Here is a 20,271-nt window from a genome sequence, read left to right on the forward strand (position 1 = left end):
TAAAAAAGAAAGATGATATATATAAAAGTATATGAAAGGAATGGAGTATAATGATAATAGTAAAAAAAAAAAAAAAAAAAAAAGGTATGTATAGAAAAAGAATGTGTAATAATAAAAAAAAAAAAAAGGTAGTCTATGCTGAGGGTATCATTCTAAAAGGGTTAAATCCATCTTTTTTTTTTTTTTTCTATTAGAAGACCGAGGTACCACCATTGTCATCATAGATATAAAGGGAATCATATGAGGGTAATCTTGTGTCTTCATATACTGGTAGAGATTCTTCATATTCCACATTGCGCATAAACGTTGGTAATGGAAGGCAAGGTCTTGTATCACTTGAATCATCAAAAGGGGTACGATAGGTAGCATATACTTGAAGTTCTTCGGAAGCTCGGATTCCATATCCAAGTGTGCCAATCTTGATGGGTAATTCCAAATGAAGGTTATCTTTGGTATTGGAGGATGGTAATAAGCTGGACAATATTGTCTTTTTCCCGTGGAATCGGATGATCAATTTATAGTTGATTGACGCCATATCGCTATAAGTAAATGAGGGAATGGTGTCACAAGGTATAGGCAGTGCGAGTTGAATCCGAGTATTGTTGATGATGGCTGCGGTAGATGATGATTGTTGTTCTTGTTGTTGTTTTAAAGAACAGATGACACGTCGAGTCGTCTGATCCATACTTCTAATTGTTTGATGTAATTCCATATGGATTGCTGAGTACACTAGATGAGTAGGAACCGTTACATCGATCAAGATCGTATCGTTTGCTACATAATCCAATGCATGAGTTGAAACAATGACATTATCTCCGTTGTTGCAGGCGATGTGTTGTACCAATGGTGTTTTAAAGAGACATGTTTCAAGAAAAGGCATTAATGTAACTTCCTTTCCAATGGTAGCCAACAATATATCACCGTCATCATCATGAGGAGCTTGATCCAAATAAACAGTCAACATGAAATAACATACATAAATGTCATCACGTATAGAAGGAGGAAATTGAATCATTGGTAACTGAAGAGTGAATGGAAACGCATACTTTTGTCCAATGGCCAAATCGAAATCTTTTATTTCCCAAAGGGTACGTTGTACTCCAAAGAACTGTACGCGACGCTGTGTAGAAAGTGTATCACGGTTTCTACTTCTCTCTGATCCATGGAACACTACACGTAATCGATCAGCTTTGGATAATAGCGACGGATCCTTGATTTCCATTTGAACTTTGCCTATCAATGAAGCATCATCATCGCAAAAAAAAAAAAAAAAAAAAAAAAAAAAAATGAATGATATTGAACTATGGATGATGAAATGTCATCCTTTTTATAATACCTTGAATAACAGATCCAGGACCGAAAACAGGTTCATCCTTGATGGCCCAGCCAAATTCAGGTTGCAATTGAATAGATAATTGTATTTGATCTGTTTCTAAAGACATGATCTTTGATAATATATATAAGGAGATAGAAAGAGAAGTAAAGAAAAAAAAAATGAATCGTCGCTTGAATTTTATTTTATATGAGATGCCAAGTATGGAAGACCAACTTGGCAGCGACAAAAGCACATTGGCGCCAAAAATCTTTGGTATCAAAGAAGATTTTCAGTATCCGCAGTTTTTGTTGTCAAGGAACCGACCAAGTTAGGACATTTCCTTACCTTCGGTGAAAATTGCGCCAATGAAAATCGATGATTTTTTTCATACGATAAACAAAAAAAAAAAAAAAAAAAAAAGTAAAAGATGATGATAATGAGTATCCATAATAAACCCGGTAACAAAAAAAAAAAAAAAAAAAAAAAAGAAAAAGAAAAAAAAAGCAGTAACACGGAAATCATCCTTTTTGTTGGTATTTCTCTATTTGTCAAGAAATAATAAAAAAATGTGTGAAGATCGATGTGATAGCCAAGTGAGAATGCCAAGATTCCAGGGACTGGGTAAATTCCATCGGCATAAAGCCACTGCCAATGTTGATCTTTCGATCTTCTTTACATGATGAATGGTATGGATACATTGAATTCATTTTCTTTCTTTCTTTCTTTTTTTCTCTACCTCTCTCTCACTCCTTTGTTCATAGTTTTTTTTTTTTTTTTTACAATAAAGAAATCTAATCATCGTCAAAAAAAGGTGATCCTATTTTTAGAATGAAATACCCAACTCGCTGAGAAGATTAACATACCCAACTGGAACCACTTTGCCGCAGTCGCACCAAGGAAAGAAACTACGATTATGTGGAGAAAATCATTGGGTTGTGCCACATTGCATGGACAATACGCCGACAAAAAAAAAAAAAAGGCATGGACAATACGCCGACAAGGTATTAAAAAAAAAAAAGAGATGATTTGGTTACACATGTCAGGATATTTTCACCATGTGAGTAGACGTTTGGTTGTTTCATATTTGTATGCTTGAATCCTTTTATTATGAAAATAATAAATATATATAATAATAATAATAATGATGATGATGATGAATAATCGAAAGGAGGAATGCTAAATTATACAAATGATGATGATATGGAAAGGGGTATAGAATTGGTGATATCAAAAAAAAAAAAAAAAAAAAAAAAAACTACAAAGTAGAATGATAAATTAATATATGATATAAACTACAATACAGACGAGATTACAGTATGAGCTTGATAATCAGGGAGTCGGTCAGAATCATAAAGAGGTAAAGCATCTTCGTATTCCACAGCTTTCATAAATTTTGGACGTAATTGTTCAGTAGTTGTTGAATCCGCACAATAAACCAGTAAATCCGAACAGGATCGTACACCAGCACCTAAAGTACCCACTGTCAATGGCCATTCTTTCGTCAGTTCTTGAGCCCACATACCCAATGGTCCTTTTCGTTTCACTGTCAGAACAAGTCGATAGGTTACTGAGCACAAAGCACCGTATGTAAAAGTAGGAGTGAGATTGTCAGGAAGGTCCAATTCCAAAGAAGATGAATATGTCACTGATGATGATGATGATGATGATTTGCTGGAGGAGACATAAACAGGTGATAGTTTTTTACTGGTAGAAGCCACTATTCTAACAGAACTAGGTATATCATCAAATACTAAAGGTGTGATTGTTTGATAAACTTGAAGAGAGACATCCAATTGCTTTTTCGATGATGATGAAGATGATGATGTTGAACTGATAGTAAGAGAACCAAGGATGCAGTCACCTGGTACATAGCACAAAGCATGCAATCGAGTTGTCAACGTCAAATCTGAATCTTGTTGTTTGGATACCAAAGGTTGTTTTAATAATTGTGTTTCTACAAAAGGCATATAAAGCATTGATTCCTCAGAATAAAAAAGAGTATTGTATCCAGAAGGACCCGTTGATGATTGTTCTTCCACCACAGCAATCAATTTGAATGAACACTTGTATGTTTCATTATCCATCGTAGGAGGATATTGTATTTGAGGCATTTGTACTGTGAATGAGAATTTATATGTGTCAGCATCCAGCGATCGAAGTCCATCCTTGCTTTCCCAAAGTGTTTGTTGAACAGCAAACAAAGGCGTATGCTTGGCACGAAGAACACCTGGAGTGATATGGAACGGTACAAGAGCTTCTTGGCCTTGAAAGACAAGTCTTACTCGATCCATCATCAATGTTTGTGATAAAGATAATTCAACATGACCTAAAAAAATAATAAATAATATAAGTTGTTAGTAATATTATTCATTATTATTATTATTATTATTATAATAATAATAATAACAATTACCTTGAAAAACAGAGCCAGGACCAAAAACAGGTTGACCACGTACAGACCAACCAAATTCTGGTAGTAAATGTATAGAAAGAGACATTTCTAAAATGAGTCTAGAATATAAATAAAATATATAAAGAAAGAAAGAAAAAGAAAAGAAAATAACAAAAAAAAAATTGAGTTTTATACGTCTATCCGATTCGCCGGCTTTTGATTGGACTAAGGATTTTGTTGTACAGCAAATGTGTCTATGTACCATTTCACCTTTCCGCAGCAAAAGGTAATCCGATCGAAATGTCCACAAATAGAAAAATGGTCAATGTCTATTTGTACAGCTGATGAACAAAAAGGTTTTATTATCTAGATCCTAAAAAAAAAAAAATTAATAGTCACTATTTCATATAGACTTATAGTAACCATGACAAATGATGATCAATTTTCATCATCATCATTTCACAAAACAATGACACATAAATGATAATAATAAATAAAAAAAAAAGTAAATAACAAATAGTAATAATTAATAATAATAATAATAATAATAAAAAAAAAGAATTTGTTTATTGAATATATTTGTGAAGGAATCGTCTATGGAAATCAGAACGTAACATATCATTAACAAAACGTTTGTTTGGTTTTTCATCGGTTCCTCGAGCTTGATTCTTGAAGATCACATCGTCATCCCATCTATAATAATAATAATAATAATAATAATAAAAGTGAGTATGTTTACCCTTGTGAAGAATTTCCTTCCTATTTTCGTAAATATATATCATCATTGTCACCCTTTGGTGTGACTGAAACATCCATTTTCTCTTACCTTCGTTTGACACTGAAGTCACGTTGTTGTTCTCCAATCTGTAATAATGGATTCCCTGTCATAGCTTGTTCATCACGTTCAGCTGCTTCTTGTTCCAATTTTTCACGTTCCTGTCGTTCCTTTTCTTCCGCACGTTCTTTTCGGATTCGTTGTAATGTGGCCAATAATTCTGCTGTATTTTCATCATCATCACTTTCATCTTCGTCGTCACTAATAAAAGAAAATCATATAAGTATCAAAATAGTTTATTATTGTCATTTTATTTTTTTATTTTTTTTTTACCTATCATCACTATCGTCATCATCATCATCATCATCATCATCACTTTCTTCCTTATCCAATGCTGCCATCTTTTCTGCTTCAGCTAGTAGTCGTTGCCGTTTTGTTTCTATATCTTCAATACTATCCATCTGTTGTTCCCCTCCACCTCCACCTCCATCATTGCCAGTCAATAAACGATCAGAAGCTGGACCATTTTTGCCTTGAGATTGATAATATTCTTGTTCTGCTTGTCGTAATTCTTCTTTCAATCGTTCACGATCTCCAATTTCTGCAGCTGTACCTTGTCCAGGTTGTCTATTATAAGAAAAAAAAACGATATATATATAAATATTACTGAAACTCATCCTTACATGTATATTAACTTTCTTTTACCTGAATTTGAGTTTTGTATGAGAAGCAATATCACGAGCACTATATTGGAAACTAGGAGCCTTGCTGTCATTACCTCTAGCAGGATCAAATGTAGGACGAGCAGCCGTAGTCTTAAAGTAGATTAAAAAAAAAAGTTTTGTTAATATCATACTATTGATTCCATTTCTCTTATACGTTGTATACATCATGTATTCCATTTCTTATCTAACTCTTTTTGATAATAATTTTACCATAGTAAAAACTGTATGATATGATTAGACTTAAAAAAAAAATGAAAAATAAAGAAAAAGGATGAACAAAATTAAAGAGGAAAAAAGGAAAAAAATATTCCTTTATGTAAACAAAGGAAAGAAAATGTACTGAGATTTAGACCTCCGCATCCAATCAAAGGTAAAGAACTTATTTTTATTTTAATCAATCATAACTATAAGACTAAAAACGATGATGATCATAATAATAATAATAATAACAAAAAAAAAAAAAAAAAAGATAAGCTAAAATGATAGATTCATCGGATGGATAGAAAGAAAAAACTGAGTATTATTGAAAAGAATTAGTATATCTTGCAACGGCCTGTGTGGCTACATTTTGACTAGCATCATAAAGTTCTCTGGGTAACAAGAAACGACAAGAGTATTCAATATCACGGGGCATCAAAGTAGGACGACGTTGTTTCTTGGCCAAATCCACAGCTTCATCGATAATACGATTGAATAGAGACCTTACGATAGAGTTTAAAGCATAAAGTGAAGCTGCCGCTATCTTGCAACTAGGATGGTATTCTTTCTGAATAGTACGAAGGTAAGTATCGAATTTGATTTTACGTTTCGTCCGGATTTTTCTTCCAGCAGCTTTTCTACCTGTTGTTGACGCATTACTACCTTCACCTTGTACTATATAAGAATAATCAAATAAGTTTCTTTTTTTTTTTTATATATAAAGTTTACCTTCTTCTGATGGTTGAGCTTCATCCATATAATCATCATCATCTTCATCTTCAGAAGACATCAAATGATCATCAATATGATCATCATTTATATCATATCCACTTTGTTGAGAATTAGATGACATCACTCTTACTATGTATTTTGAATATAAAAGGGAGAAAAATGAAAGAGAGAGAGAGAAAGAAAGAATGAGGATGACGAATCTTTTTTCTTTTATATATAAAACTATAATAATAATAAAATAAAAAAGATCACCTGGTTGATTTATGTTTCTGAATGAAATCGATCTAATATAAAGAAACTGTAGTCAAAGAAAAATCATCATCGACTGACTACCTTTTCGATTAACAATGCAAACATTGAAAATTAAACCCAGCTGGCTCATTGTTTATTTCATTTTTCTTTTCTTTGTATTCTTTTTCTCTTCCTTTCTCTTTCTTTCTTTCTTTCTTTATATATTCTTTTTTTGTTTCTCTTTCTTTCTACTCATTCTTTTTTTTTTTTTGAATATCTTTTGAAAACGTAAATTCAACCAATGTCATCCTCTAACAACAACAATCACAACAACAACAACAACAACAATAATAACAACAACGGAAACAACAATAACAGAAATAAAAACAATAGCGTTTTGGCAGCTACTACCGTGAAGAAACAAAGAACGTCAGGATCGGTACGTGCAGGACTCAACTTCCCAGTAGGTAGGGTGAATCGAATGATACGGGAAAGCAGATATGATGTACGTGTCAAGAAGGAGACGCCGGTGTATATGGCAGCTGTCTTGGAATATTTGTCTTCAGAAATACTCGAAATTGCTGGTAGAGAAACCGTTGATGCGAATCGAAAGGTGATTGCTCCCTATGACTTATTGGCTGGTATTCAAGGTGACAGAGAATTGAGTACTCTTCTTGGTAATGCTGGTTGTATCCATATTGCAGGCGCTGGCTGGGTCACTCCTCCTCAATCCGTGTTGGCTGAATCTGGATCTCCCGTTCAATCAAATGGTTCTCGTTCAATTGGTCATTCTACGGGGAAGTCTACTACTGCTGATTGATAGGTTGTGTCTCTATGTGGATCATTGCTAACTTTTGGTTGGATTTTATTTTCTTTCTCTTTTTTTTTTTTTTTATAGTGTAGTATCATTTACTTTATAGTCTAGCGTAATCTTTTTTTTATCATTCTCTTTCTTAGTACATATCTTTTTCTTTTTTTATGATGATGATTCCAATCTCTTTTTTTTTATATCTCCTTTTTTTTTTTTTTTTTTTCTTTGAAAATCTTCACTTCTTTTTATATTAAATATTCCACCATCTTTATATCTCAATAAATAAAAAAAATACCTTCTTTTCTTCTCTATTCAAAATTGATTTGAAATGATACAATTTTTATTTAGTAAAATGGATGAATGATTGTTTTACCAGAGATGTTAATATTAACGTAATGACGATGATGGTAACAGGATATGAAACCAACCACTTTAAATTCCGCTAGCATGAATATGACGGATGATCTTATGATAAATATGAATTATATGATGATGATGATGATGATGATAAATAACACATTAAGGGTTACATTCCTATTATGAACTTTTTTTTTTGATGTTCTTAAAAAGTCAATTGAAGAATTCAATAATATAGAAAGGGCATCATTTATAGAATGGAAGTAAAAAGCTTAATCACAAGATGATTCTCTTACTTGGATGATTCATCTATAATGTTGAAATCAGATTGATGGACAAGAATAGCGAAAAAATTTTACTATATTTGGGATGACTTCTAGGTTTGGAAAGTTACATGAGGTAGCTCCTCATATGTCAAATCGTCTAATCCAAAATTGGAAATCGGGAATCAACCCTAGTGTGTTGATTCTCGGCATCCGAACGTCCCCGCAGCAAAAGAAGAAAAAAAAATGAAAATTTCTTATCTGATGATGGTAAAATCTGAAAATGGGATCATTGAAATGAACAGATGAGTTCCTACCAATGACAATGATCCAACTGATGATCCAATATAGTAGAACATGATGATTCATTCATTATAAATAATAATAATAAGAATAACAATAATCTGTACAAAAAAAAAAAAAAATTAAAAGAAAAAGATGATGTTTTATTTGATACGTTCAAAAAAAAAAAAAGGAGTGAGGAGTATGTAAATAAACAAATAATATATACAGGTATAAATGTAAAAGATCAAGAGAAGGGAGTGGTATATAAAAATGTACAATAATGAGAAGACCTAGAAAGTAAATCCTTGTTCAGCTGCCCACAGAGTAGCCAATTGAGTCAAGATAGGCACAGAAGCTTCAGGAATATCACAAAATAGCATTTGATTCATGATTTCTTGTTTCTGATCCGCCCACATTGCACTATTACCACCAATCTCCATGATATGTACTGGTTCTGATAATTCCATAGCATAACGTTCATATACCAAGGTAAGTTCTGGATAATAATCTTGATCAGAAGAAGACACGACAGATGATAATGATTGGAATACAACAATCAAAGAAGGAGCAAAAGGAAAAAGACCAGTATAAGGTACATTGGGTTGTAAAGGCATACGATTTACACATTCATTCAAAAATAAAGTTTGGCACCACATTGGTAATTGACCTCCACGTATCACTACATCACGTCCATGATAAGGATTGGTGTATCTGGCTCCAAAAGTATAACTAAATGGAATGAAATTGTTGTGTTGTTGTTGTTCTATCTTTTGTTGTTGTAACATAAATCGTTTCATATCTCCATAATGGAAAGTATCAATAGTTTCTAAACGTGCAGTATCTAAAGAAGGAAAAAGAAATGAGTTTTTTTTTTTTTCATAGAATAAAAAGGAAAAAAATGAGGCTTACCATCCAAAAAAGTAGCATCATTCAAGAATTCTACAGGTAATGTTTTAGGAGAGACTGCCATGGTAGTACTTTTTTGTGATTTGTTGGCCACAAAGACACCTTTACTTAATCGTATAATTGAGCTGGGATCAGCATCCACCTTCATAAGATTACAGTTAAACATTCGATATAATAAACTTTCAGAACGTAATTGTCGATAAGAATACATATCCTTCACTTCTAATGGATTGCTGTTATAAAAGAGCATAGGATCCTTGGATGGTTCAGGCACAAAAGGAGTTGGGAATATGTAAGTTGCAGGTGAGGGTACGACAGCACTGGTAGTATTGTACATTGTTTTCTTGATATTGGTCATGATGTGATTCCAGTCTGCTTCATAATGAATTCGTTTACCATAAGAAGATATGGATGAAACAGAAGATGTTGACGGTGAAGACGAAGGAGAACTGCACAACATATTATCGTTATCAATATTTGTTCTGTTTGTTGAATAATACTGTTCCACTTCATAAAGTGTTTGTCCATAAGGATAAAATAATAGAGGGTCATGTGTAGATGCTGTAGTAGTCATGATGAATAGTTAATAATCAAACGTTGAGATAACAAATAAGAAAACAAAAAGAAAAGAAAAAAGAAAGAAAGAAAGAAAAGAAAAAGAAATGAAAAAAAAAAAGATTTGCCACTCCCTTTCTTTTATATATACATATATGATGATCCCTTCCCATTGCTCCCCCCGAAAAAAAAAAAAAAAATCATTTCCATTTAAACACAGCTTTCACGCTTTCTCTTAATGTTTTGGTTTCTCGATTGTATTCACTTTTTTTGACTCAATTTTGATTTCCCTTCCCGGTTAACTCCCAAGTCAAACCGAACTCCCGCGCGCACTTACCAAATCATCAAAGGAATGAATAATTTTAACATTCATAAATCTTTTTTTTTTTTTTGTTTATCAGTTCAAATAGGATTAAAAAAATTTGTTTTGTTAAAGGATTGAAGAAATTTTTTTTTTTTTTTTTGTTTAGGAAAAAGGATCATGTTTTACATTTTTTTGATCTTTTGGGTATCTCTAACGCAATCATCGATGATTTATGGTAAGGATGTGTTCGTCATGTACTTCCTAATTTAGTAATCTGATCTCGCACGACCAAGTTTCTTTTATTTTTGGGGGGGATGGAAAAGTCGCCGAATCATAAATTTCTGTACTATGGATCAGCATGGAAAAAATGACAAATCAATGGATGGCTTACAAATGCAACCCTAAATCTCCTTCCCCCATTAAAATCATTGAAAATTTCAAACCCATTAAATCTCATCCAATAAATCAAAAATAGTTTATTTGGTACATTGAAAACTAGTCTTTTTTTTTTTTTTTTTTTTTTTTTTTTAGTATTTTTTCCCTTTAGATTGACTAGTAGTAGGTAATATCATTGTATGAAGTTCACCTATAGTATCAAGAGCTACTACATTTTTTTCATTTAATCGTATCTCACCACCATCATCCTTATTTGAATCCAGTACCATGTGACGCATATGACCAAGACCATCCACGCCAATCATGTTCTTTTGCTTTCTTTTAGGAAGAGGTTTACTGACTATCTCTTCCTGTTGTTTTTCTACTTCCACTTGTTGTTTCATCATTGGTACCACTAGAGTAGGATTCTTCACTAGATGATTTTGACGATAACGACGACGTTGTTGAGGTGGATTTCTTAATCCAGTACGAGGAGTGTTTTGTCTACCATTGACACCTTGATCAATTTGATCCAGATCCAATGCTGTTCGATGACTCGTTTTGTATGCAAGTGAAGCTAATACTTGTTCATCATCCATCATTGATACATTCGCATCTTCCATGCCTACTGGTTCCCTCCATCGTTGAAACGGTACAAATTTTTTGTTGGCTTGATAATCTATTTCCATCGGTAATTTCTCCATACCTACCGCATTTGATCGTTTGATGATCATTGCTTTGACTTGTAATATAAATAATCCAATGATCACAATTACGTTACTAAGATACATCTTAACTTATTTTTTTTTTTAAAAAAAAAAGAAAGAAAAAAGAATATAAGAAGAGTAAAGAAAAGAATAATAGCTGAAATTGGATATCCCTTTTGTTTGGATGAAAAGGATTGCCTTCTTTTTTTTTAAGAAAAAAAAAAACATCCGGTTATCAATGAAATGATGATTGGAATGATATCAAATGAATAGGAAAGTTTTTTTTTTTTTTTTTTTTGATGTTTGTTATATTTCTCTTCTTGTTCCTGGCATCAAGTGGATGCCCCCCCCCTAATCATGCCTCGGTAGTTCAAAAAATAAGGAAGAAATAAAAAAAAAATCATCATCTAATATGGAAGTATATTAAAGATAATGCCATTGATATAACAATATTCAACAAGTAATAGTAATTGGATTCATTTAAGCCGAGGAGTTTGAAGTCTTTGGTTATGAAAATGGAATTTTTTTTTGTTAGTTCTTTTACTTTCCTTTTCTTTTCATTCTCCCACACTTTTTTTTTTCCCTTCTTTTTCTTCTTCCGATCCAAGTTGGTTCGAACGTCACTTTTTGGTTATTCCTTCAGTTTAATGGTATGTCTTTAATGTCCTTGTCATTCTTGCCTATAGTCAAGAATAAGAAAAATAAGTAGTGTATTGAATAATATTTGGATACTAATCTATTTTTATTGTTGCCTTCTTTTTTTATTTCAAGATCCCTAATCAAGTATATAGCGTGTTTTTTCTTTTTCTTTTTGTTTCTTTCTATATCTCTGGTCACTTTCCTTTTTTTTTTTTTTTTTTTTTTTTTGGTAAGTCTTCTCTTCTCTTGTTATCTAGTTTTATGTTGATGATTGTTTGACCTTTTCTTTTTATACATATTTACATAAATAGAGTAATATCATTATATATTAGGATGAACGACTAAACAGCAACCGAATATCACTATGTCAAATTGAAAGGATATACAAAATACGGGATCAACTGTGAAAGTATAGCAATAGGAATTAATTATATGGATATACAGTGTTTTCAAAGTTTTTTGTCGGGTCACAAGAAAATGCTTTTCGTGATGTTATAAAATAAAAAATCGTATTTTCCCAAAATGGATGTCGCATTACCACTTTTTCAGATTTCGCTTTAGAGATGTCGGTAGAGTACATTAAAAACACACAACACATTGATGATAACTTGTTTATTAATAATAGAAGACACAAAAGAAAAGTAACATAGGCTTTTCATATTTTTAGCAGCTTTGGGTGTTGTCCATTCTTTTTTAGGTATCAATTGATTGATGATTCACGATGGATGATTCATGATTGATGATATGTGATAACGGATGATTGTATATTGGATGATTACAGGATGGATGATGGATGATTATAGAATGGATGATGGATGATTGTATGATTGTATGATGGATGATGGAACATTATGATCAGTCACTGTACAAATTTCTGATAAAATACAAAATACTTCATTCTAGTTACCTTCTGACAGAACAACATTTTCTTTTTCTTTTCTTTTTTTCTTTGAAAAATGTCAAAACACTCTTTTATCAGCCAACATGATAAATCAATATAATAATGATGATTCATCACATCAAGGGAAATTAAAAAATGGCAATAATAAGTATGCTGTGCACAATCATACTATCATTTAAAATAGAACAACTAAAAAAAAAAAAAAAAAATCTAGTCATTAAACTAAAACACGGCAAAAACAAGTCAGTACCATGTATCAGTTAGTACATGGATATTGTAATAATAGAATTTAAGGTAGAACATCTATGTAATTAACTTTATTATAAAGAGAGAAATGTTGCTAACACTAAAAAGAAAAAAGAAAAAAAAATGATGAAGTAGATACTAAAAAAGACAATGATAAATTAAATACAATAGAAAGAGAGAAATGTTGCTAATACTAAAAAAAAAAATGATGAAGTAGATACTAAAATAATAAAGTAGATACTAAAAAAAAATGATGATGAATTAGATACGATATAAAGATAGAAATGTTGCTAATATTTAAAAAAAAAAAAAGATAAAACTCGCTTACATCTTGTCTCATCATTTTATCAACTAAAATTAGTTCATAATTGCACGAGTGATTCATTTTCTTATAAAAGGATCCCTTTGATTTAACTTTTTTTTTTATTTCTTTACATTATATTCATCTTTTTGGCCTACCTGCTTACTTTTTGATCTGCCTTCTTTTTTTTGCCTATCTTTTTCCTTACAAGCATCCTTTAATAACTCAACCACCTCTGTCTGTCTCTCAATTGATCTACTTCTTTTTTGTTTTTGGGCTTGACCGTGGTCGCTAATGCGCATTTGCGTGGTTACGGTCAGCCTTTTTTTTTTTTTATTCAATACAAATTCCGGGATGGTTATCGCCATCCTACTTTCGCTACGGCGATCTCGTTACACTTAAATGGTAAGCTAGTGAAATATTTTTATCTGGATAAGTATTACTCATTTTTTATTTTTATTTTTTTTTATATATATGTTAACTTGGTGAACTCAATTGGTGGATTTCCTTTTTTTTTTTTTTGATTACTCTTTTTTTTCATGATATCTATTTTCTTATATTCTCTATTTGATTATGCGACAATTATATTTTTTTTCTTCTGTCATTTATTTTCTATCCTTACGATATTTTATTTCCTATTTTTGCGTCATCTTATTCTTTGAATTCCGTCATTTATTATTGAATAAAGTGTATTCGTACAACAGGAATTCTTTTATGATCTGCTCTTGATTTTGGTTGATCCCTCTTTGATTCGACTCTTATCATGGCCCATGTTTTATCAGTTTCCAGTATTAGTTTTAGTAGTATGTACGTTATATATATATATAGCGTATCATCTATTTACATTCATCATTAATAAAATCATATTTGTTTATCTCATTGCCATCTTAATACATTGTTGTTTTTATTATTTGTTGTCAGTGGAATTAACAACATCAATCACCATCGATGATTATTGGTTACTCTTGTACTTCTATAAAGCTATTATCACACAAGCGAATTTTCCATCATCTTTTGTTGTCGAGGGATGGATCAAAAATTATATGATTGACTACAGGAAACGAGCATCTTTTATAATATAGACCTGATGTTCGTTGACGATGGATTGGACTTCTCTTTTTTTATCGTTAGTACTACCGTCATTATAAAAAAAAATCATTTGATTGAATAAAAAAAAAAAAAAAGTAAAATGGGTGTCAAAAGATAGTAGTAACCTTTTTCATTGTTAGTTTGTGTTCAGGGTCTGTGATTGGCCGAAATCGTCAATAGGAATCAGGGGTAGCATAATTAACGATACAACAATAAAGTTCTGTCAGAATAAAAAGGTGATCAACGGAATAAGATAGATTACTTTTTCTCATAATTAAACCATCTTACTATACATTGTTTGATTCATTTGTTGTTGTTTGATGATGGACTCTACTACAATTACAAAAGCATTAGGTACAATAACAGCTTTATTTGTGGTAAATTATGCATATCGACGGTATACATCTATTCTTTCCAATGCTCCGACACCTAAAATTAATAATTTCTGGATCACTTGGTTTGGTATTGTCCCTCCTCCTAGTGATGGTGATGATGATGTATCTCAATTCTTAATTGAATCTGGACAAGATCAACATCAAAGTCCTATTAGTGTTTGTTTCTCAATCATGGGTAAACCTCTTGTCTTGGTGAATACTTTGAAAGGAATCAAAGATGTATTGATTGATGGTCAAGCAAGAAATAAAAAGTTGGGGCCTTGTGTACAACGTGGTGAGATGATTTGTCGACTTCATAGTTTAGTGTTTGGCGGGCCAAGTATTAATAACACAGTGGGTCAGGTAAAAAAAAAAAAAAAAAAAAAAAAAAAAAAAAAAAAAAAAAAAAAAAAAAAAAAAAAAGCATGAGTGAAACATATAGGGGCGGATATTGAATTCTTTTTTTTTTTCCATATATAAAAATATAAAAAGGATTGGGCTTGGCGACGACATGTTCTTTTACCTCCTTTTCAACCTCGACAACTCGTTCCTAAATTGTTACCTTATGTGGCCGAACAAGTGACTGATGTTTTGAATCTTTTTGACCAGCATGCTTCACAAGGAACTGCTTTAGAACTCGATAATGTTTTTACTGATCTTACTATGGGTGTCATTAACTATTATTTATATGGTCGACGAGATTTGAAGTTTGATATGGTTGGTGGGCGCTCCAACCTAAAGGTAACAATATTCATCTTTTTTTTTTTTTTTTTTTTTTAGAGATTCATTTATATTATCTTTATTTTTTAGCACGAACATTTGAAACTTGGTTTAGGCTTCCAATCCCTTGAAGCATGGCTTCCTTTTGGATTGAACAAAACTAACTGGGCTCAACGTGCATATGGACCAGCTCGTGAACGACTTAAAGATTTTATTCGTGATTCCTTGAATTTGGCAGAAGAAGAACACAATCAACGACAAGAAATACAAGGAATTTCAACCACATCAACTTATCATTGTGTTGCAGCGGCTGCTCTGGATAGTGGCAAATATGATCATGATCGTGAAGCTTTGGTGACTGATTTGTTATCCTTAACATTTGCGGGTTATGACACGACGTCACATACATTATCATTTTGTTTTTCTGAATTGGCGAGACATCCAGAACTTCAACAACGTTTATTTAAAGAAGTACGACAGGTGCTTGGTCCTCCTCCTGTGGCGATTGAATCCATTACTGCTGAGAAGCTTGCACAATTACCTTTGGTGACGGCCATGTATCGTGAAACTCTTCGCAAGTATCCTGCTGTGGTATTTATTCCTGTACATGTAAATCGTGATACTTTGGTCGATGGTGTAGTAGTACCTGGTGGTGCAGAAATATGGTGCAATGTACGTGGACTTCAAATGAATTCAGCTATTTTCCCTGATCCTGATACTTTCAACATTGATCGTTGGTTACCTCCTCATAGTGGTTCAAACAGCTCCTTTACTTCCAACTATGGCGACTTTGATAATTTAGCAGATAATGATAATGACGATCAAGCTAGTTTTGGACCTGAATCACAACACCGATTCCCAGATATCACATTTACCTTGGGCCAACATGCTTGTTTGGGAAAGAACTTGGCTATACTTGAATTACGTACTATGATCGCTCTTACTGTCAATCAATTCACATGCTCCTTGAAACCTGGTAATCGTATAGAAACAAAGATTATTCTAACCACCAAACCGAAGAATGGCGTCTGGGTACATTTTAAAAAACGAATTGATTAGAGTTTAGTTTATAGTTTAGATAATTTTGATATGGTTGTGCTCAAATGTGAATAAAATGACGATATGAAAACCTTATCTTTTTTGAACCCCAGTGTTAGCATATTTTTCTTTTCACTTTTTTTTTTTTTTTTTCCTTCTTTTTCCTCTTCTTTTTTTTTTTTTCTTTTTTTTTTTCTTTTTCCTTTCTATATTCTTTATTTATAATCATGGCTTTATCTCCTCTATATATTGGTAAGTAAATATATGATATTGATTTAAGAAACATCACTATTTATTATATACAAACTTTGATATATTTTTTTTACAGGTCATCGTCTTGGTGCTGCCAGTGCCCCTCATACGCTTGAAGTTTATTTAGATTACGTGGTAAAACAGGATTAGAGAAATATTGTAATGTGTTTCAACGTGTTATTCTCATATTTCTCATTACCTTTTCTTTATGTATATTCCTTTTTGTCACTTTTATAGTGCCCATTCTCTGCAAAGATATACAAATCTCTTCGTACTGTAAGTAAAAACAAGAAGAAGGAAAACATAACGCGTGGTTTTTAAAATACTGATTACTTTTACAGCAAGTTCTTCCTTGGTTAGAAAAAGAACATCCCAACAAGGTCCAATTCGTCTTTCGCCATCAAGTTCAACCTTGGCATGCCAGCTCTACATTAGTCCATGAGGCAGCATTGGTGGTGGAACGACTGAGCCCTGATGATTTTTTGACGTTTTCGGATTATCTATTTGAACATCAACGCGATTATTTTGACGAAGCGGTGGAAGCGAAAACGAGACGACAACTTGTTGAACAGATTTCTCACTTGATTGTCTCCACAACACCAGGTTTGGACCAGGAAAAGATCATCCATGCACTGGCCAATGGTACGACAGATCCTGCTTCGGCAACCAATAAGGGGAATAGTGTATCGGCTGATCTAAAATGGCATATTCGATTTGCTCGTCAAAACGCTATTCATGTCAGTCCTACTGTTGCTTGGGATGGTCTTCGTGATGATGCTGTATCTTCTGGATGGTCTCTCTCTCAATGGCAAGATTATTTTACTTCCAAGCTGTGAACTCATTGATCCATTTTATTTTAGTATTTAGTGTTTATATAAAACATTAGTCTTCTTTATCTCAATTTATCATTGTCAATAAAAAAAAAAGTATCAAACAATCAAGTAATTTTTATTTATTTATTTATTTTTTATTTATTTTTCATTTATGTAAAAATACGATATATAAATATATAAATAAATATCCGTGTGTGTACGTATGTATCTGTGTGAATGAAACTACAAATCAATAGATAAATGAGAGGGGGCTAAACTACTATGAATAAAAGTAATGTCATACTATTTATCTATTGTCCAAAAGCTAAATCTAACCAAACATCTTGGAGAAGGCCTTCTTTTCCTTTTGTTTCTTCGCCAGCATTTTTTGTTTCACGGATTGTAATTCACGCTTGATAGCCGCATCTTCAGGATCTCGAGAAGCTGCTGCTTCCAAATCAGTTACTGCACCTTCTTCATCCTTGATCAGAGCACGTGCAAGTCCACGACGGAAGTAAGCCTTGGTGATGTCAGTAGGTTTCAATAACTTTTGGTCGTATTCTAATACAATAGTAGTAGCATCAATGGCAGCCTTTCCTTGTTGTTGTTTGAGTGCACACATGGCTCTATTCAAATAACATGGGATCTTGATAGCAGCAAACTTGACTGGTAAATCCTTGGGATCTTCTTCATCAAACACAGGTTTTTCGTTCAAATATCGGATAGCCTGAAAAAAAAAAAAAGGATGAAATTAGTTAAGAGAAAAAAAAAATTCCTTCCTATCAATTTTTTTTAACCCAACTAATTGAATGATAATAATATATATATGTGTATTTTACCTTATCATATTTCTTTCCAGCTGAAGCATATTCTCCTTTTTTGAAGTATTCATTGCCAATGTTCTTGAGTTTGCCAGCAATTTCCACAAGTTCCATAGGTTCGAATTCAGCTTCTCCTTTTTGATCCTCTAAAAAAAAAAAAAAAAAAAAAAAAAAAAAAGAAGAGTGAGCAATCAATATTTTTTTTGATCATCTTTTCTAAAATAAAGATATTTGGCATATTCAGAAAAGTCATTACCTGGGAAATCTTCATAGACATCACCATCAGCAGGAATAGGAACACCATCATCAGCACCTTCAGCGAGTTCACCACAATCAGCCACAATAACATCAGCCAAAGGTTTGTCATTGGAAGTAGGTTGATTTTCAATCAAACGAACAAGACCTTTACCCTTCAATACCTTCCCAAATACAACATGCTTGCCATCCAAATGTGGAGTGTTGACGGTTGTGATAAAGAATTGTGAACCATTAGTACCAGGACCTGCATTAGCCATAGACAATAAAAAGGGTTGATCGTGCTTCAAATCAAAATTTTCATCAGCGAACTTTTCACCATAGATACTTTCACCACCGGTACCGTTGCCATTGGTAAAGTCACCACCTTGACACATGAATCCCTATAATATAAATCGTAAAAAAAAAAAAAAAAAAAGGAAAGATTAATATTTTCTAAATAACCCTTCCATTGATAAAAACGTAATATGCATATATAATCATCAATTTACCTTGATCACTCGATGGAAGGAGCTACCTTTATAGGAAAGAGGTTTGCCAGATTGACCAACACCTTTTTCACCTAAATATCATACAACAACACAAAAAGTCAGAAGGGTGTGAGTCAAACAAGTGAGTATTACGCGCTTTTCTTTGTCACCATATACTCAATCATATTTTATTTACCTGTACATAAAGCGCGGAAGTTTTCAGCTGTCTTAGGAACAACATCGGTGAACTAGTAATAGAATAGATATCAATGAGTATTAATAGAATAAAACAAGATCTCAAGCTTACCAATTCAAAGACAATACGTCCTTCAGGTTGACCACCAATAGTAATATCAAAGTAACTAAAATAATAGCAAGAAAAAAAAAAAGAAAGCCACGTTAGAACGTTAAGAATCTCTTTTTTATGACAAAAAAAGACATTGAGAAATAAAAAGTTCCTTACACACGAGGGTTAGGCATGGCGACGGGTTTCGTTATTGTTATCTTGACAGAGAGAAGAAAGAAAGAAAGAAAGAAAAAAAAAGAACAAAGAAAATGCTGGAAAACGGGGTTTACAGTTTTTTGGGAGAAAAAAAAAAAAAAAAAACAACCTCAACCGACCCAGCGCTCCTGGAAATCTTCTAGAAACTTTCTTGGACTGCAGCTTCATATACGTCCGTTCAACCTTTCTCAAACAATCCTCTCAGTTGTAGTTATGATCTTTTTTTTTCAAAAAAATATTTGGGAAAGTATTGATGATAGGGTGATATGATAAGCGATAGTAGAATGATACTGTGATTATGGTATGATGGATGATAAAAGTAATAAATGATAGTCATCAAATCTGGACCAAAACCAGTTTTCACAGACAAAAGTAAAAATTTTCGAGATACTAAGATTTTCAGGGCTAAAATTGGGATACGATTAAGTAGAGGAGTTGGAAAATGTTAGCTGTAAAGGCTTAAATTTGATCGTTGCCCTCTTATTTCTTTCTTTTCTTTTAACAATAAAAACGATACTGCTAACAATGAACTTTTTGATATATACAAATCTGGTATGCGACACAGGATGATACTCCCTGTCAAAAAAACGAGTGCAATAACAGTAACAAACATGGTGACAACTGGTAGAAAGACGATGTTTACAAATAGGACTTGGTAATAAACATCTTTGCAAACTGGATTGAATTGAATTAGATTTCGTTTGAAAAAAAAAAAAGATGAATTGCTTGACCAAGGTAAGCGTATGAAAAGGAGAGAACAAAATATGATACATGACTGAAGCTCTTTATGGCGCGTACTTTACCTTTTTAGTGTAGTTGGTCCTTTTTTAATAGGGTAGATTGATATGAATAAAGTGATTTGTACTTTTTTGACAAGGATGATAGTGTGACTTGACTCGATTGATCGTTGACGACTATAA

At 32.5% G+C, this 20,271-nt stretch overlaps 12 protein-coding genes across 12 annotated transcripts; 4 read left to right on the forward strand and 8 right to left on the reverse strand.

The window, feature by feature from the left end:
• Positions 1-148: 148 nt before the first annotated feature.
• Positions 149-1,496, reverse strand: BX664DRAFT_328339 (uncharacterized protein). The gene is made up of 2 exons (XM_051544583.1): positions 1,337-1,496; positions 149-1,233 (listed from the first exon to the last, which is right to left on the reverse strand). The coding sequence occupies exons 1-2, from the start codon at positions 1,440-1,442 to the stop codon at positions 191-193; spliced, it is 1,149 nt and encodes a 382-aa protein (XP_051401314.1). The 5' UTR covers positions 1,443-1,496; the 3' UTR covers positions 149-190.
• Positions 1,497-2,561: 1,065 nt separating this feature from the next.
• Positions 2,562-3,835, reverse strand: BX664DRAFT_384376 (uncharacterized protein). Its single transcript, XM_051549177.1, has 2 exons — positions 3,729-3,835; positions 2,562-3,641 (listed from the first exon to the last, which is right to left on the reverse strand). Exons 1-2 carry the CDS (start codon positions 3,811-3,813, stop codon positions 2,608-2,610), a joined length of 1,119 nt encoding a protein of 372 aa, XP_051401315.1. The 5' UTR covers positions 3,814-3,835; the 3' UTR covers positions 2,562-2,607.
• Positions 3,836-4,273: 438 nt separating this feature from the next.
• Positions 4,274-5,336, reverse strand: BX664DRAFT_261378 (Pre-mRNA-splicing factor Cwf15/Cwc15; the record flags this gene model as incomplete). The annotated part of the gene is made up of 5 exons (XM_051540677.1): positions 4,274-4,400; positions 4,534-4,743; positions 4,816-4,921; positions 4,961-5,109; positions 5,188-5,336. The coding sequence occupies 5 exons, from the start codon at positions 5,334-5,336 to the stop codon at positions 4,274-4,276; spliced, it is 741 nt and encodes a 246-aa protein (XP_051401316.1).
• Positions 5,337-5,654: 318 nt separating this feature from the next.
• On the reverse strand, positions 5,655-6,309 carry BX664DRAFT_328344 (histone-fold-containing protein). Its single transcript, XM_051544584.1, has 2 exons — positions 6,135-6,309; positions 5,655-6,080 (listed from the first exon to the last, which is right to left on the reverse strand). The coding sequence occupies exons 1-2, from the start codon at positions 6,256-6,258 to the stop codon at positions 5,728-5,730; spliced, it is 477 nt and encodes a 158-aa protein (XP_051401317.1). The 5' UTR covers positions 6,259-6,309; the 3' UTR covers positions 5,655-5,727.
• Positions 6,310-6,619: 310 nt separating this feature from the next.
• Positions 6,620-7,262, forward strand: BX664DRAFT_328345 (histone-fold-containing protein). Its single transcript, XM_051544585.1, has one exon. It carries the CDS (start codon positions 6,670-6,672, stop codon positions 7,186-7,188), a length of 519 nt encoding a protein of 172 aa, XP_051401318.1. The 5' UTR covers positions 6,620-6,669; the 3' UTR covers positions 7,189-7,262.
• Positions 7,263-7,872: 610 nt separating this feature from the next.
• On the reverse strand, positions 7,873-8,216 carry BX664DRAFT_328346 (uncharacterized protein). Its single transcript, XM_051544586.1, has one exon. It carries the CDS (start codon positions 8,166-8,168, stop codon positions 7,944-7,946), a length of 225 nt encoding a protein of 74 aa, XP_051401319.1. The 5' UTR covers positions 8,169-8,216; the 3' UTR covers positions 7,873-7,943.
• An 8-nt stretch (positions 8,217-8,224) lies between these two features.
• BX664DRAFT_357366 (uncharacterized protein) lies at positions 8,225-9,706 on the reverse strand. The gene is made up of 2 exons (XM_051547949.1): positions 8,994-9,706; positions 8,225-8,925 (listed from the first exon to the last, which is right to left on the reverse strand). The coding sequence occupies exons 1-2, from the start codon at positions 9,562-9,564 to the stop codon at positions 8,375-8,377; spliced, it is 1,122 nt and encodes a 373-aa protein (XP_051401320.1). The 5' UTR covers positions 9,565-9,706; the 3' UTR covers positions 8,225-8,374.
• A 663-nt stretch (positions 9,707-10,369) lies between these two features.
• Positions 10,370-11,206, reverse strand: BX664DRAFT_328349 (uncharacterized protein). Its single transcript, XM_051544587.1, has one exon. It carries the CDS (start codon positions 11,013-11,015, stop codon positions 10,377-10,379), a length of 639 nt encoding a protein of 212 aa, XP_051401321.1. The 5' UTR covers positions 11,016-11,206; the 3' UTR covers positions 10,370-10,376.
• A 22-nt stretch (positions 11,207-11,228) lies between these two features.
• On the forward strand, positions 11,229-11,955 carry BX664DRAFT_96268 (uncharacterized protein). The gene is made up of 3 exons (XM_051549811.1): positions 11,229-11,581; positions 11,703-11,785; positions 11,882-11,955. Exons 1-3 carry the CDS (start codon positions 11,441-11,443, stop codon positions 11,913-11,915), a joined length of 258 nt encoding a protein of 85 aa, XP_051401322.1. The 5' UTR covers positions 11,229-11,440; the 3' UTR covers positions 11,916-11,955.
• Positions 11,956-14,430: 2,475 nt separating this feature from the next.
• On the forward strand, positions 14,431-16,352 carry BX664DRAFT_378567 (cytochrome P450; the record flags this gene model as incomplete). Its single annotated transcript, XM_051548833.1, has 3 exons — positions 14,431-14,844; positions 14,974-15,222; positions 15,292-16,352. 3 exons carry the CDS (start codon positions 14,431-14,433, stop codon positions 16,258-16,260), a joined length of 1,632 nt encoding a protein of 543 aa, XP_051401323.1. The 3' UTR covers positions 16,261-16,352.
• A 64-nt stretch (positions 16,353-16,416) lies between these two features.
• On the forward strand, positions 16,417-17,440 carry BX664DRAFT_328355 (thioredoxin-like protein). The gene is made up of 4 exons (XM_051544588.1): positions 16,417-16,491; positions 16,568-16,626; positions 16,729-16,767; positions 16,833-17,440. The coding sequence occupies exons 1-4, from the start codon at positions 16,467-16,469 to the stop codon at positions 17,325-17,327; spliced, it is 618 nt and encodes a 205-aa protein (XP_051401324.1). The 5' UTR covers positions 16,417-16,466; the 3' UTR covers positions 17,328-17,440.
• A 31-nt stretch (positions 17,441-17,471) lies between these two features.
• Positions 17,472-19,419, reverse strand: BX664DRAFT_328356 (peptidyl-prolyl cis-trans isomerase D). The gene is made up of 7 exons (XM_051544589.1): positions 19,313-19,419; positions 19,157-19,211; positions 19,046-19,097; positions 18,871-18,941; positions 18,381-18,762; positions 18,143-18,270; positions 17,472-18,030 (listed from the first exon to the last, which is right to left on the reverse strand). The coding sequence occupies exons 1-7, from the start codon at positions 19,327-19,329 to the stop codon at positions 17,635-17,637; spliced, it is 1,101 nt and encodes a 366-aa protein (XP_051401325.1). The 5' UTR covers positions 19,330-19,419; the 3' UTR covers positions 17,472-17,634.
• Positions 19,420-20,271: the final 852 nt, after the last annotated feature.

Source organism: Halteromyces radiatus (genome assembly GCF_025201355.1).
Source record: "Halteromyces radiatus strain CBS 162.75 chromosome Unknown BX664scaffold_3, whole genome shotgun sequence".
In the NCBI taxonomy this organism is placed as follows: Eukaryota; Fungi; Mucoromycota; class Mucoromycetes; order Mucorales; family Cunninghamellaceae; genus Halteromyces; species Halteromyces radiatus.

What these genes read in the sequence shown, in the direction of transcription:
- BX664DRAFT_328356 (XM_051544589.1), bottom strand. An exon ending in TGTCTATGAAGATTTCCCAG is followed by an intron (nt 18,271 to 18,380) that starts GTAATGACTTTT and finishes TTTTTTTTTTAG; the next exon opens with AGGATCAAAAAGGAGAAGCT. An exon ending in CTGGAAAGAAATATGATAAG is followed by an intron (nt 18,031 to 18,142) that starts GTAAAATACACA and finishes TTTTTTTTTCAG; the next exon opens with GCTATCCGATATTTGAACGA.
- BX664DRAFT_357366 (XM_051547949.1), bottom strand. Translation starts at nt 9,564, where the DNA reads ATGACTACTACAGCATCTACACATGACCCTCTATTATTTTATCCTTAT. An exon ending in TGATGCTACTTTTTTGGATG is followed by an intron (nt 8,926 to 8,993) that starts GTAAGCCTCATT and finishes TTCCTTCTTTAG; the next exon opens with ATACTGCACGTTTAGAAACT.
- BX664DRAFT_96268 (XM_051549811.1), top strand. Translation starts at nt 11,441, where the DNA reads ATGAAAATGGAATTTTTTTTTGTTAGTTCTTTTACTTTCCTTTTCTTT. An exon ending in GTTATTCCTTCAGTTTAATG is followed by an intron (nt 11,582 to 11,702) that starts GTATGTCTTTAA and finishes TTTTATTTCAAG; the next exon opens with ATCCCTAATCAAGTATATAG. An exon ending in CACTTTCCTTTTTTTTTTTT is followed by an intron (nt 11,786 to 11,881) that starts TTTTTTTTTTTT and finishes TTACATAAATAG; the next exon opens with AGTAATATCATTATATATTA.
- BX664DRAFT_328345 (XM_051544585.1), top strand. Translation starts at nt 6,670, where the DNA reads ATGTCATCCTCTAACAACAACAATCACAACAACAACAACAACAACAAT.
- BX664DRAFT_384376 (XM_051549177.1), bottom strand. Translation starts at nt 3,813, where the DNA reads ATGTCTCTTTCTATACATTTACTACCAGAATTTGGTTGGTCTGTACGT. An exon ending in TCCTGGCTCTGTTTTTCAAG is followed by an intron (nt 3,642 to 3,728) that starts GTAATTGTTATT and finishes TTATTTTTTTAG; the next exon opens with GTCATGTTGAATTATCTTTA.
- BX664DRAFT_328349 (XM_051544587.1), bottom strand. Translation starts at nt 11,015, where the DNA reads ATGTATCTTAGTAACGTAATTGTGATCATTGGATTATTTATATTACAA.
- BX664DRAFT_328339 (XM_051544583.1), bottom strand. Translation starts at nt 1,442, where the DNA reads ATGTCTTTAGAAACAGATCAAATACAATTATCTATTCAATTGCAACCT. An exon ending in TCCTGGATCTGTTATTCAAG is followed by an intron (nt 1,234 to 1,336) that starts GTATTATAAAAA and finishes CTTCATTGATAG; the next exon opens with GCAAAGTTCAAATGGAAATC.
- BX664DRAFT_328344 (XM_051544584.1), bottom strand. Translation starts at nt 6,258, where the DNA reads ATGTCATCTAATTCTCAACAAAGTGGATATGATATAAATGATGATCAT. An exon ending in AGCTCAACCATCAGAAGAAG is followed by an intron (nt 6,081 to 6,134) that starts GTAAACTTTATA and finishes ATTCTTATATAG; the next exon opens with TACAAGGTGAAGGTAGTAAT.
- BX664DRAFT_328346 (XM_051544586.1), bottom strand. Translation starts at nt 8,168, where the DNA reads ATGAATCATCATGTTCTACTATATTGGATCATCAGTTGGATCATTGTC.
- BX664DRAFT_328355 (XM_051544588.1), top strand. Translation starts at nt 16,467, where the DNA reads ATGGCTTTATCTCCTCTATATATTG. An exon ending in AAGTTTATTTAGATTACGTG is followed by an intron (nt 16,627 to 16,728) that starts GTAAAACAGGAT and finishes TCACTTTTATAG; the next exon opens with TGCCCATTCTCTGCAAAGAT. An exon ending in TATACAAATCTCTTCGTACT is followed by an intron (nt 16,768 to 16,832) that starts GTAAGTAAAAAC and finishes TTACTTTTACAG; the next exon opens with CAAGTTCTTCCTTGGTTAGA.